General features: G+C 42.5%; 1 protein-coding gene across 7 annotated transcripts in view; it reads right to left on the minus strand.

Moving 5' to 3' along the window:
* ANK3 (ankyrin 3) overlaps window positions 1-14,701 on the minus strand; it is a 288,028-nt gene that overhangs the window by 72,679 nt on the left and 200,648 nt on the right. For all 7 annotated transcript variants that reach the window (XM_074958832.1, XM_074958833.1, XM_074958837.1 and 4 more), the window contains 2 exons: window positions 12,445-12,547; window positions 2,629-2,735 (listed from right to left, as the gene is read on the minus strand). In XM_074958832.1, coding sequence (XP_074814933.1) covers window positions 2,629-2,735; window positions 12,445-12,547 — 210 coding nt within the window. The remainder of the gene's footprint in view (window positions 1-2,628; window positions 2,736-12,444; window positions 12,548-14,701) is intronic.

Consider the following 14,701-nt stretch of genomic DNA (forward strand, 5'->3'; position numbering starts at 1 on the left):
AAGATAATTAGAAGCAAGCAACAGAAAATGTCAATAATTAGCCAAAGAAAAGTAATCATCAGAAAAATAATGAAAGCAATGCATTTGAGGGCCAACTTTAAAAATGATTTGGCTTCCATTTTATATATATCACGTTTTGTAATACACAATACGCTGTACACTGAAAAAAATATTTCCCATTAATTTAAGGGTCATGTCTCCTCTCAGTATTGGCCTATAACTTCTATTAGCATTCCTGGGAGTTGCATGAGTGCTTGGAGAACTGAAAAGACGCCATATGCTTTTGTGCCTATCATAGATCAACACAGAATTTAATGTGACATGGGTTCTTTCAATTTGTGTTATACCCACAAGCATGCTTCACTGTGTATCTTGGAAAATCAACTATTGTGCTTGCATACAGCAGTTGTTTTCCAAAGTACGGTATATGAAGATATATATAACTAAGCATTTGAAAAAGATGTAACTCCTGTAAGCCATTCATTAAATTTCTCTTCAAATTGAATTTTTGAAAGTTTATAGATACGGGAATGCACTGTGCTTAATCTAACGTATGGTACATTTACAGCCTAGGATCCAGGTCTTCTGTGTTTCTTATTATAATAATGTCAGTGTTGGTGTACTAATTCTTTCACTGAGCCAAGGAGACCAAGGGTTCAAAAGATGCAACATGCAGACATGGGGAAAAGTGGGTATACAGGGTTACACCTGAAAAATTTAAGTCATAAAATCATATGTTGTTTACCCCAGCAAATTTGTGCTTTACCCATCTACAGGTTGCAGGTTTCTTGGCAGATTTCTGAGCAGTGTAATGATTATTAAGGGAAAGATGCAAAGCACACACTGGTAGAAAGACTTACCTAAACTCAAAGAACGACATGAAAAAAAAAACCCTTGGCTTAAAATGAGAAAAACCAGAAGATTCTAAATTAATGCCATAATTCCCTCCTTTGTAAATGTTCAGTGATTTGGAGCTAGATCTCCCATTCCTTGCACACCAAAATCTCCCCCCCCTTTTCTTTTTGGTGAACTGAGAACATAGGACAAATTTTAGATAATTTCTTCTGAGTTTGTGTATGTGGGGCAAAGGGATAGCCAAGCGGGAAATGATTGTGCCTTGCTCTCCCTAATCTGGGAGCACTAAGTTGGCAAGTACTCTGCAGATGGAGTTGTAGAGGGACACTCTAAGACATGTTTCAGAGTAACAGCCGTGTTAGTCTGTATTCGCAAAAAGAAAAGGAGTACTTGTGGCACCTTAGAGACTAACCAATTTATTTGAGCATGAGCTTTCATGAGCTACATCCGATGAAGTGAGCTGTAGCTCACGAAAGCTCATGCTCAAATAAATTGGTTAGTCTCTAAGGTGCCACAAGTACTCTAAGACATGGCTGGGAATTTTAGATATGCAAGGAATGCAGGGTCAAGCCCATGCAAAATTGTGCATGATTGTTAGGGTCTCTGCAGGAGGGCAATTTCAGCTAAAATAACAATACTAATGGGTAAATTTTTAGTCTTAGAGCTGAATCTCCTTGAAGCTCTGACTTCAGTGTTAAGCACATGCTCAGGTACTTTGCTGGATTGGGAACTATAATTCTACCTGTTAGTCCTCATCTTTTATATTTGTACTCTGCTTAGGTACATGCTTAAGTGCTTGGCTGAACTGGGACCTTATCCCTAACTCTGAATCTCTTGGAGCTTGTTGGTTTAAATGCACCCTTTACATTATAAGTGAAGCTAGTCAAAAAATGTATGTGTGTGAGGAGGCAGCGGGCAGAAATCAGTGAAAAGGAATACAGGATTTTGTCTCCTGTTCTTGTTGAAAATTTTACTACAAATATTGTTATTAGGTAATCCTATGTGTGACACAGAATTCCCTTTGGTTATTTATACTTTTTAACTGGAAAATTCTACAATATGCATTTCAAACATCACCCATATCTCAATTACTTGTGGTACCATTAAGTAACACTGTACTAATAGTGATGCTTTATTGGTAAGTGAATCGTGTAATTAACATCAAAAGAATTTTTTGTGGGGGGTGGGAAAAGGGAAGGTTTGGTGCAAATAAAACAAAAGATTAAATTACAAGCTCTTATTTTTTATGGAAAAGTGAACAGCAAGTGCAGCATAACATCGTTTCTCTAATTTCATATTTAGAATAATGTAATACAACATAACTAAAATCATCCTAAGACACATAAAAGCAAAGCGTAAGCAACAGAAAAAGCAAAACAAGCTTATTACAGGAAGTTCTCTGTGGGATTTCAGCTTTTCCTTGCACCTAAGAAATTAAGCATGGAGGAAAATTTTCATGATGAGATGCAGGACTTGAGCTCACAACTCCTATTAACACTATTGAGAGACCTTTGATTAAATGCCCGTCTCACAAATTCATGCCCACATCTCAGATGAAACCTTGTGGAAGGCTGAAATACAAGTTTTTCTTTCTATGTAATTCTCGATTTACTTTTGCTCTGACCCTGTTCTCATTGAAAATAATTAGAGTTTGCCATTGGCTTTAACTGGAGGAGGACTGGAACTATTACCAGCAATTTCAGTAGGTTATAATGTCCACATAACAGTACAGTTTCACACTTAATGACAAAGGAAATCTGTTAAATGACCTACCCAGAATGGATGGGACTTGAGACAAGGTTAACATTGTCCAAGGTGTCTGCAGCCCAGCTATAATGTCTGAGAGAATCAGAATCAAATTCCCTTGGAAATGTCAGGTGCTTCAAAAAGATAAACAAACAGGTATTTAAAATCAGCATGAAAAAGTCAAACATTTCTGCCCAGCACATCTCAACTCAATTTTACAGTTAGAATTACTTCCTCCGCACACACTCCTGCTGACATTTCTCTGCTCTAGCAGCAGCAAATTACTGACCTTGGAACATAGAATTCTCAAAGCAGGTTCAATGAATCCCACAGCTTTTTAAGTTTCCTTTTTCCTGCTTTTGCTCCATCCCTAATTACAGCTCTCTCTCGCACACTTTTGTCCAATTTGTGTTTACATGCAAGGTCAAGAGAAAGCTATGGAAAACTGCTTGCTTGTGCAGAAAATTCCTGGGAAATCCACCCAGGGTTAAGTCTTGTAATCTGGGCCAACCCAAGGGGTTGGGTATGGCAGGCCCAGGAACATAGGCGCCGAGTTCCTAATCTGCTGGGGTATGCTCCCCCTGGCTCTGCCAAGGCCCCACTCCCACTCCACCCCTTCCCCCAAGGCCCCACCCCCATCCTGCTTCTTCCCATCCCTGCCTCTTCCCCGCCCAGTTCTGCCCTCTCCCCAAAGCTCCCTTCACAACCAGCACCTCCCAATGCCACGAAACATGTGATCCGCAGCAGACAGTAGGCACTGGGAGGGAGTGGAAGGTGCTGATCAGCGGGACTGCCGGCGGGTAGGAGGCGCTGGGGGAGGGGGAGGTTCTGGTAGGGGGGCTCCCCCCCCACCAACCTGCCACTTGCCTCCCCGTTCGCCTCCTCAGCCCGCTCGCCTGCCTCACCTTCCCACCTGCCTCCTCACAATGTTATCGAAGCGCGGAGCCCCCCAAAGCACTGGGCCTGGAGCGGTCACCCCGCTTTGCCGTACCCAAGGAACACCTCTGCTTGTAATCCTTACTTGGGCAAAGCTCCTATTGACTTAACTGGATGTTTAGCTTGCGTTAGAACTGCAGGATCAGGCCTTCAGTGTGCCAACCTATGGTGGGATGGAGTATTTGCTTTCTGTATCAGTTGAGTTATCCTGGGAATTTTTTATGAAAGGCTGTTCCCCCTAGTCACGCACTTAAACATTGTTTAACTCTGCACAGTATTGGCCCCCTACAGTCATAATTAAGGCTACGTTTTAGTTACAGCTATTTTTAATAAAAGTCATGGACAGGTCACGGGCAGTAAACAAAAATTCATGGCCCCTGACCTGTCCATGACTTTTACTATGTACCTCTGACTAAAACGGGGGGCGGGGGGGAGGGGAGAGAACATGCTCGGGGGGGACGGCCCAGGGGGCACTGTGGGTGTTTGGGGGAGAGCGCAGATGCTTTGGTGCTTGGGGGTGGGCGCTACAAGTGCTGGGGGGGGGAAGGGGATGGCCGAGGGGGTGCCGCAGGTGCTTGGAGGGGGGGGCAGTCTGGGGGCACCGTGGGAGAGGTTTGGCGTGGCTGGGGCAGGCTCCCTACCCAGCTCCTGAATTCCACATGCTGCCTCCACTCTGCCCCAAGCCCCGGTTCTGTAACTCCCATTGGCTGGGAACCACGGCCAATGGGAGCTGCGGGGGTAGTGCCTGCGGGCAGAGGCAGCACGTGGCGCTAGGAGCTGAGGAGGGGAGTTCCTGTCGCTCTTCCGGAGAGTCCAGCACCCCAAGCCCCAGCTCCCCCCCGCAAACTCCTGCTACTGGGCGGTGGGGCGAGACTGCCTCAGCAGCAGCCGGTGCAACTGGCCCAGGGGCTGCCTAAGTTGCTCAGGTGGCTCCCGGGGCAGTTGCACCGGCTGCTGCAGAAGTCACGGAAACAGTGACAAACACAGAGCCTTAGTCATAATTGAATTACACAGCTTGTCAAATATTGATAAGTCAATCAAACTAGAATAACACTGACAGACTTTCAGCTGGGCCCCTAAAGTGTTACTGCATCACAGAGAAAAATTGTCCTTTTTGCAGGAATTAAGTAGAACTCAAAAGAACTTTCTCTTCAGGGCAGTAACTCATTTCAGTTTTCACCATCCCATATAGACGCATTTTGGGGACAATGCCTTGTCATGGTTCTATAGATTCTTTCGCATTGTGTTGGTGAAGTGCACCACGGCTGAACTTTTTTTTTTAAACCAGTTATACCATTTAAATCATCAAATACTGCATGGGCATATTTCCTGAGAGGAATGCAAGTGATGTGAATGCCACTAAAACACGCAGGAAGCACTGTCAGACATCAATCTAAGTCAGGGGTGGGCAAACTTTTTGACCCGAGGGCCACATCTGGGTATGGAAATTGTATGGTGGGCCATGAATGCTCATGAAATTGGGGGTTGGGGTGTGGGAGAGGGTGAGGGTTCCAGCTGGAGGTGCGGGCTCTGGGGTAGGGCCAAAAATGAGGAGTTCAGGGTGTGGGAAGAGGCTCAGGGCTGGAGCAGGAGGTTGGGATGTGGGCTCTGGGTGGGGATGAGGGGTTGGGGGTGCAGGAGGGTGGGAGGGGGATCAGGGCTGGGGCAGGGGGTTGGGGCATAGGAGGGGGCTAGGGGTGCAGGCTCCAGGTGGCGCTTACCTCAAGCAGCTCCCAGAAGCAGGGGCATGTCCCTCCATCGGCTCCTATGCGGAGGCGTGACCAAGCAACTCTGCGCGCTGCCCCGTCTGCAGGTACCACCCCTGCAGCTCCCGTTGGCACGGTTCCTGGACAATGGAAGCTGCGGAGGCAGCGCTTGGGCTGGGGCAGCATGCGGAGCCCCCTGGCTGCCCCTATGTGTAGGAGCTGGAGGTGGGACATGCTACTGCTTCCAGGAGCCGCACGGAGCAGGGCAAGCCCCTGACCCCACTTCCCAGCTGGAGCACCAGAGCGGGGAAAGCCCTGGACCCTGCTCCACAACGGGAGCTCAAGGGTCAGATTAAAACGTCTGAAGGGCTGGATGTGGCCCCCGGGCCATAGTTTGCCCATCCCTGATCTAAGTCAACGTGCTTGTCACTCAGTACCAAAAGAAAAGCCTGTCTAATGGTTGGGTAGATCACTCTGCTCAAAATTTTAGTGCTTCTCATAAATAAGATAGTTCTGGTTGTACCCAAAACATGAATAAAGATAGCAAGTACTTTCTGACTGCACAAATCTGATCTTTTATCTTATGTTTTTTAGACCTAAATCTCATGAACTGCTTTGAACACAAATTACTCAAGTCTAAGCTGAGAAGGAAAACATTTCTGCATTGGGAATAATGCATTGGTTCCTACTTTATATATTGGCATTAAAGGTAATTTTAAAATGAATCCTTTTAAATGGGAATATCAGTTCTAGTCATAAATCCAACAAATACAAGCACAGACGTATGAAAGTCCTCCGCTGAGAAGGTGTCACAAGATAAACAACCAGTAAGTGTTTGTTTTTTGCTCGAACCTGCATTCCTCCTTTTACTCATTTTCAATGTTTTTTTCTTTGAATGTTTCTTGCATTTTGGCTTTGTTTCCAAGAAAGTCAATACCATAACAGCATGCTTAAAAATCTTCAGGGTACAACTTTCCTCTGCCATCTGTCCAACTGTACAACAGACATAGTTTTTGATTTTCTCTTCTTTTGATTAGCTCTTTTGTTAGGGCCTGTTTTTTTTGGTAAGATATTTACTTCAGACAACCAGGTGCAATGATTCAAGTAAGCAGACAACAATAATTATGGGCATGTAGCATGCTAAAGTATGGCAAGTGTTGAATACCTACAATATGTTAGCCAGGCCATGGTACAAGAATGACAAATTAACTTTTAATGCAGGCAGTTTCTCTAATCCTTTTCAATAGGGCACTAGTAATTCTTCCATATTCCATGGAGAGGACAAATTTTCATCAGGATGCCTTGACTCTCAAGTTCATGTGGAAATGCCAATCCCGTCAATATCTATTACCCTGGATTTATGTGACTTTTAAAAAAAAATCACAATGATTTATCATATGGTTGTACAGGTATAAAAGCTAAATTAAGGTAAATCCCAAAAGGTTTGTGGTCTGGTTTGAGGTCTAGTAATAAAATGTAGCTAACCCCAATCTGACAGATTATTATTTCAAAATTATGCAAACTGAAATAGCCCAACATTTGTGTATTTAACGTAATGTGTGGGAGGCAACAGGAACAAGGATTTTTTTCCACTGTTTTGGGGGAACTGGTGTGAAATTATTGCCCCATCCCAATGGGGAAAAAATCACTGACCAACTCCCACTGGTGAAACATAGCAGGCCAAAATTAGGGAGAAAGCCAAGATTTGATGACAAATGCATCAAAAAACGGGCAGTTAGCAATTTTCCCATTGTCAGCTTAAATACTTGGAGGCACTCAGGGAAACAGTGTCATGGAGCTCTATCCTCCATTACAGCATACATCTTGGAACATAGGTACAGCATAAAAATTTGCCATAGTAAACTAGCAGATGAGAAAATGCCACAATTCCATCATACTTGTGAAGATGGGAGCTACACTTACTGCCACTTTTTTTCTCATTACCCTATGCCCTAAGTAAAATCTGCCCCCAAAATAGCACATTGCCCTGGATGGAGATGCAAGCCTGCCCATCAGAGCTGCTGTAAGACTCCTTGCAAATATATGTAGTGTTTCCTAGTGTGTGACAGGACAAGGCCATATGGCTATAGAAAAGTAGTGGGAGATAGATATATTAGCGCCAGGCTAAACAAATCCCTGGTACTAGGATAAGTGAAATGGCAGCTGCTCCAGGTCAATTAAGACACCTGGGACCAATTAAGAACTTTTAGATTAATTAAGAACAATTAAGAACAGAAGGCAGGGAGAATGCTAGGTTGGAGGAAGTTGTGCTGTTGGAGAGACTGAGTAGTACACACCATATCAGGCACAAGGAAGGAGGCCCTGAGGTAAGGGTGAAGTGGAGCTTGAGGAAGTAAGGGCTGCTGTGGGGGAAGTAGCCCAGGGAATTGTACATGTCATGTTTCGAAAAGGTCAGCTACCATAGCTGCTACTATTAGGGTCCCTGGGCTGGAGCCCGGAGTAGAGGGTGGGCCCGGGCTCCTCCCCTTTGCTCCCTGATTAATCCCTGAGACTGGGAGACACCAGAGACTGTGCAAGGAAGGATAGCTTCTCCTCACTTCCCTCGCTGGCCTATGATGAAAATGGCTCAATAGGCTGTACCCTTGTCTCTAGAGAGAGAAGGGTTATGTGGAGGGTTACAGTGAGCCTCTGAGGCTAGCGAAATCCGCCAGGAAACGCGGGACCCAAGGAGGCAAGGACAGAGCTTTGTCACAACTGCTTTGTCCTGTAATCAGCATATTCTCCAAATAACAAACTCCAGGGAAAGGATCTCTACTGTCTGGTCCATTATTTTCTGAAAAACTGCAGACACCTCCAGTAGGTAATCTGTTTCACTCAAAACAGGTCTCTTGGAAGTATTTACAACCATCAGCATCTTAGATCCTGCGGCCAGGACTGCCTGCAGATAACTTTGAGAGAGGATCAGATTGGTATGCTGTTCCTTCTGTTAGTTGGACACACAGGTCTTAGGCAGCACACATCTGTTGATCAAACTCTGGTGGATCATCAAAAATTTGAAATTTCCACACAGGCAAACAGAACCCTCTGCACCACGGACACAAAATAGTGAACAATACAGAGGATGTTATTTCATCTGCAGTGTCTGCAATTCACCCAGCTGGTACTAGACTTGCGCTGTGTATCCTCTTGCAGTTGTAACCTGGCTCTTACCCTTTTCAATTGACCCTTCTCTGATACAAAGAACCACCACATGCCTTCAACCCATAAAGAATGTTTTACCATTCCCCACACTCAGACAAAGATCTTCATCTTGCCAGGCAGTTCCTTCCTCAAAATGCCAGGTTTCTAGCCTCAGGAATAAGGGAGTACATCTCACTCATCATGGAACTGCACTGACACTGCATAATGTCCACTTAGCTGTAGTCTCTTATCTGGGAAGATTTTAGTACCATATCTGTTTCTTTAAGTGACCTCACAGAAACTTTCTGTGGAACAAGAAATATGGTTCAAAGCACTGCTCCCATATCAGTTTAAATCCTGAGTAGCTCCCCATTGACACACAAGGTTATCCTACAGGGCGGAGCTAACAGGCTTCTTGTCTGCAGTTTAAATAGTGCTGGTTCCAATACTGACACATGTTGTTAACCATCACTAGTCATCATCTTCCCATCGAGTAAAATCTGTCTGGATTGCCTGCCCACCTGGGCTGTAGAGTCCTTTTCTAAGTATCTTTGCTTCCCACAATTCTGACAAACTGTACATACAGCATCCCTAGGAGCTCCATGATCCACTACACTGGAAACATGTCGGTGTCTATAACCGCTTGTGTTTTGCGGTAATGCTGTCTCCAACACTATTCAGAATTTTTGCTTCTCTTCATCTTGTATTGGGTGGCCTTATCAGAGGCAGGGTTTCAAGGGTGCATTGCCAAAATTTCACTGATTGCTCCTAAAGGCAGTAATCCTGCTAGTTGCACGACTGCATGGCATTGCTGTGTGATATGAGAGGTGCAGCAAACTATGATCCTTTCTCCCAGGAGAGCTTACCCAAACAGGAGAGATTCAGCAACCACCTGTGAAGTCCTACATAGTGGATAGACTGGTTAATTTAGGCTGTCTTCTCCAGAGGCTGATTTGAGTGCCTGCCATTGTGAAGTAAATAATTCTGAAGAGAGAATCATTCTGATTCTGACTGACCTGTCTACATCTGTGGTAGCACAGCAGGACCCTGATGGAAGAGAGACTTGAACTCTCTCCTTGTATTAGGCTGGTGTTGCACAAGATGCTTTGGACCCATGTCTTTTGTAGTTGATGAAGACTAACAGGGAAATATTGGGCCCAATGTTGGTGGAGATTGTCAAGGCCTCCATTAAGAAGGTCCAACTGGTCTTAGAGGGCTTCAGAAACTTCTCTCAAGAAACAACCACTCGATGCTGACAATCACGCCTGCTACGGACTGATTTTTAAACTTCCATATCTGGGATGGCTCTTGATTTTCATCTGCTCCTAGATGATCTTAGGAAGAACTGACTATGGTGGTTTTTCTCCATTTGCATCCATCCAAGAGGCCGTGACCCTCTCTGTCAAGTGCAGACCTTGATGCGGTAATTCATGCCTTTTTCACTGCAAAATTATAATATGGTAATGAGCTCTGCATAGGACTACACTTTACATGCACTCAAACAGGAAGATGCTGCAGAAGAATGTGGCTCTTTGCTAAGTGCTGTATCTCAGCATATGCACACAGCACGAAAAATTAAGACTCTGCACTGCCTTTCTGTTGGTTTCCAGGTGGAGTTTAAGGTGTAAGTTTTGACCTATAAAGCTCTTTGTGGCTTCTATACCTGAGACACCAAACTTTTTTTCTGCTGCAGCAAAGATCAGCTGGAACTCCACTGGTGTATGCCAACTGCTAGTAGGATGTTCTTTTTGTGGGCCCCTTACCCTCAGAATAACCTTCTTACACTGTGGCCAAAATAGCCCAAATATGTCGACCTAAGCCCTTTGATTTTGGCAGATGTTGAGGCAGGGGTGAGGTTTGAGGGGAGTTAGGTGGAGGTGAGGATTTGTATTTCAGGACTAGAGTTTTGTAGGAACCATGATGGGAAATTCTGATTTTGTTGGAATGACTTCTTTTATACAGAAAAATGTTGGTTTGTTACTGCTGTTTTCATCATGACAGAATCGTGCTTTTAATCATCTGTCAATGGTGCAAAGAACCTGAAATGGACATTCTTTTTATGTTGTAATTGAAGTAGATAGATGTGCAGTTGGAATCAAATATCTGGTTATCATGAAAGTGATTCACATTCTTCCCAAACTGACAATAATAATCACACTCTGGATCCTTTCCTGGTCATAACAAAAGTCCTAAGAGCAATTTAATTTAAATTAAAGTAACATTCCGTATTAGATTTTCAGGAAGACCTCAGCCTGGCCTCTGTCTTAGAGGGCACAAAATTCTACTTGCAGTGAATTGTATTCATTATTACAAAATTGAAATCACAAAAATGAAGATTAAACATGAAAAGTAGCCTTTACTGCAGTGGTCACCAACCAGTTGATCGATCGACTGGTCGATCCTAGAGGATCTCCCAGTCGATCGCGATCTCCAGTGGCGCAGCAGGGCTGCCACTAAGGCAGGCTCCCTGCCTGCCCCAGCCCCACAACGCTCACGGAAGCAGCCAGCTCCTGCTCCTGAACTCCCTCCCAGAGCCCGCACCCCCCCCCTCCTGCACCCCAACGCTCTGCCCCAGCCCGGAGCCTCCTTCTGCACCCAAACTCCCACCCAGAACTTGCACCTCTCACCCCCTCCTGCATCCCAACCCTCTGCCTCAGGCTCAGTCCAGAGTCCCCTCCAACACTGTGAACAACCTCGACCCCAGCCCAGAGCCCACACCCCCTCCCAAACCCCAACCCCCTACCCCAGCCCAGTGAAAGTGAGTGAGGGTAGGGGAGAGTGAGAGACTGGGTGAGGGGGGGCAAATGGAGTGAGTGGGGCAGGGCTTTGGGGAAGAGGCAGAGCCTCAGGGAAGGGGCGGGGTAGATCCTGGGTTGCCCTTAAATTCAAAAAGTGATCTTGGGCATAAAAGGTTGGAGATCAATGATTTACAGTATTGCTCAGTATCAGCATTAATGAGCGCTCCAGATTTGCTGCTGTTTAATCCAAGAACTAAGTCCTGTGTGAGATCCCCCAGAGAAAGTAGAGTCTATGACAGCATATGCAGAATAGAGTTTGCCTCAAAAGTACAATTACCCAATATTCTTCACAACAGATCTAAGACACAATTACTGGTAAGTTATGCTTCATTTTCTAGTTCTTCTTTGTAATGCACAGTAGGTTAATGGAGCACAACTACCTCCTTTAATACTTGTTTAACAATCAAAAGTGGGACTTAAGTGGTATGTGCTGGTCTTCTGAACAGGGGTCAATTTCACCTGAAGTGCATGAATAAAAATCTGCTGGATCAGACCTCAAGTATTATGAAGATAATTCACAATACAACTATGCTATTCTTTTACCCCAAAACTGACATGAAAATTTCTATTCAACTTCTGAACGAATCTATGTGATTTTAAATTTTTTAAAAGTCTGTTTAGCAAATTCTGAGAACTCATAAAACAAAGCAAACACCATCTAGATATAACCACTATTAACTTTTTAAAGTTCTTTCCCACACTGTAAGCAGCTCTAGATTCAACTTTTGTTAAATTAATCATTATACAAACTTTCAAACTATGTTAAAAGTTAGTGAAAATAGCTTCATCATAACCACAAGGCCAAATTCTTCCCTTTGGATGCATGTGAGGGACACCAAGGGCATCCAACAAGTGCACAAATGGCACATGGTTTATATTACGGCATAAAAAGGCTGCAGTAACACATGTGGACATAGGGATTAATCCTGCAAGCTGCTGAGAACTTTGGCCCAAATCCTACAAAACATTTAAGGGCATGCTTAACTACACAAGTAGTTTCATTGACTTCAATGGGGCTACTCACATGCTCACCGTTAATTATGTGCTTACATGCTTTGCTGGATCAGGACCAGAGTACTCAGCTTCTTGCAAGATCAAGCCCACAATCGAGCAAATCCTTCAGTCCTTATTTCAACCCCTTTCTTCCCTCATTCAGGTTAATGGACATGGTAGTGGTCTCAGTAAGCATTGTGAAAAGACTGAAGAATGTGGCCTTATATAGATAAAACATAAACAGTAGCCAGGTGGTACATAGCACATACCGGATCCTTTGATGGTACCAGCAATTCTTCAATCATCATGCTGTCTCGTGCATAGGAACTTCTGTTCAGAGTGTAGGACCTATCCGAACTGAAGGAGCGGAGGCTGTTGTATTTTACAATTTACCATAGAACATGTAGATGACAATGAGATGAACAAAAAAAAATTAATACATGCAACTTCCAGGGAAATGCAAAAGATGATAAAATATACATAATCTCTGAAGTAGAATAAATGAGACATTAAAAAAATTGAATATTCAACTTTTTACAATGTTATTTTCTTTTCTATCATACTCATAATCAATAGTCCCAATGAATGCTTGCTTATTGCTTTTCTGTTCGGATTGAGATTAAATCTATGCAAAAATATATTCAGATATTTATGCTAGTTCTGAAAAATGTCCAAAACACTTTTAGGCCCTGATCCTGCAACTGACTCCATGAGGGTGGATCCTGACCTCACTGGGGTTCTGCATATGTGCCGGCTCTGTCACATTGATCAAACTGCAGAATCAGGGTCTTAAACTGGTTCAATTTTCAGAGTTTGTCTCAGCTTTTTGGGGCTGAGCTACTTTTAACTTTATTATGAAAACCCTATTTATTCATTTTTCTACTAATAAAAAAATAGTAATTTGTAAAAAAGGTTCCTTGTTCACAATTAAAGAGTGAAGAAATATATTAGTTTTTGTGTTATTTTTTGGATGTTAAACACTTTGGAAATTAAGAATGACAAATCTGAGTATGCTGTGACTAAAGAAAATAAATGTGTGCGCATATTTAGCCCTGGAAGATACATATAGTATGTGTTAGAAAACATGCTACTAGTTTAGACATGCTTGCTAGGTCACTAAAAAAATTCAGACAAAAAACCAGCATCTAGAAAGATGAATATGATTTTAAACAAGTAATTTTTTTCAATTTAAAGCTCTACAATTTATTACATGCACCTTGTACTTGTTACTAGAACTTTTCTAAGTTCCTCAAAATATTCATTAAATTTCTCATTACACTGCACCCTGCTAATTTTAATGGAATCAAAATTGGAACCTTTATTATTATAAGCATACATTAATTAAACTTTTTAAATTATAAAGGGTGTAACGAAATCATGTCATATTTGTTATGTCACCATAAAAAAAGAATATTTTCTAATATTAAACACAAAAAGGCATGCCACTTCACAATGCTGAGTAAAATGAAAATGAGCAATGGCAATAGCAGAGAAATGTCATGAAAGTGTCATGCCTTCTTACCTGATTTTAGGACTATTTAAAGAAATTTATAGGGGAAAAGAAACAGGAGAAATAGAAAGCGAGGAATCAGACTGGAAAAAGCAAAATGCTATGGCTGGATGACATATTTAATGTATTTTTGTCTTAATGTTACACTCAGAATCAATAATAGGATAAAGTCACAGTGGGCTTTTTGCTAAATGTAATAAATTACATGAAAAGACATTATATATTTGTCTCCTCTGAGCATAACATATACATATGCAGATGTAAAAATGAGTTACACAGAAACAAAGAATAATGATGCTGTTAAAATCAGAAGTATGAAAGCCTTAGAATTCTCTCAAGTGAAGAAAAAAAAAAGAGGTAAAATTCCATTCTTAGATATAGATGATAGATCTCACCTTGGATATTCTGCTTTCCCACTCACCTGAATGGAAATTACACAGGTGGGGAGAGCAGAGTAACAGTTGACATTTATCATGGAGATCTTTGAGCAGAATTTTGTGCATTACTGCATTCTCTTCACCCCCAACTTCCCCACCTATGTACTTAAACATTTACCACATACTGAAACTACAGCGTATTGATGGGCTTTGTCCATAATATAACTTATATTTTAAAATTAAGATTAACTATGTTATTTAACCCTATGAAACTATTAGATTTTCCATTAAAAGTAATTTTGCTTATCTTCTAACTAACACATATGCTATTTTTAAGAGTACTTTAAGATCCCTTCTAGATGTATTATAATATAAACATTTATTACATTACCTGGGGATTATAAGCAAAACAAAAGAGTACAGAGCATATGAGTGCATGCTTCGATATCTAATGCAGCCACAACAAACAAGAGTGAAAAATAAACATCAAGCTTTACCTTATGGGAGGTGCCATTCACTGTTAGACAATGAAATAACTTTTTACAACAGATCATTAAACTATAGGAAAAAGTCCTCAGGGCTCTGGCTTGTGAGGTTTAATTATTAGCTTCAAAATAATTCAACTATCAGTAAACACCC

This window comes from Natator depressus, chromosome 7, assembly GCF_965152275.1.
Source record: "Natator depressus isolate rNatDep1 chromosome 7, rNatDep2.hap1, whole genome shotgun sequence".
Classification (NCBI taxonomy): domain Eukaryota; kingdom Metazoa; phylum Chordata; order Testudines; family Cheloniidae; genus Natator; species Natator depressus.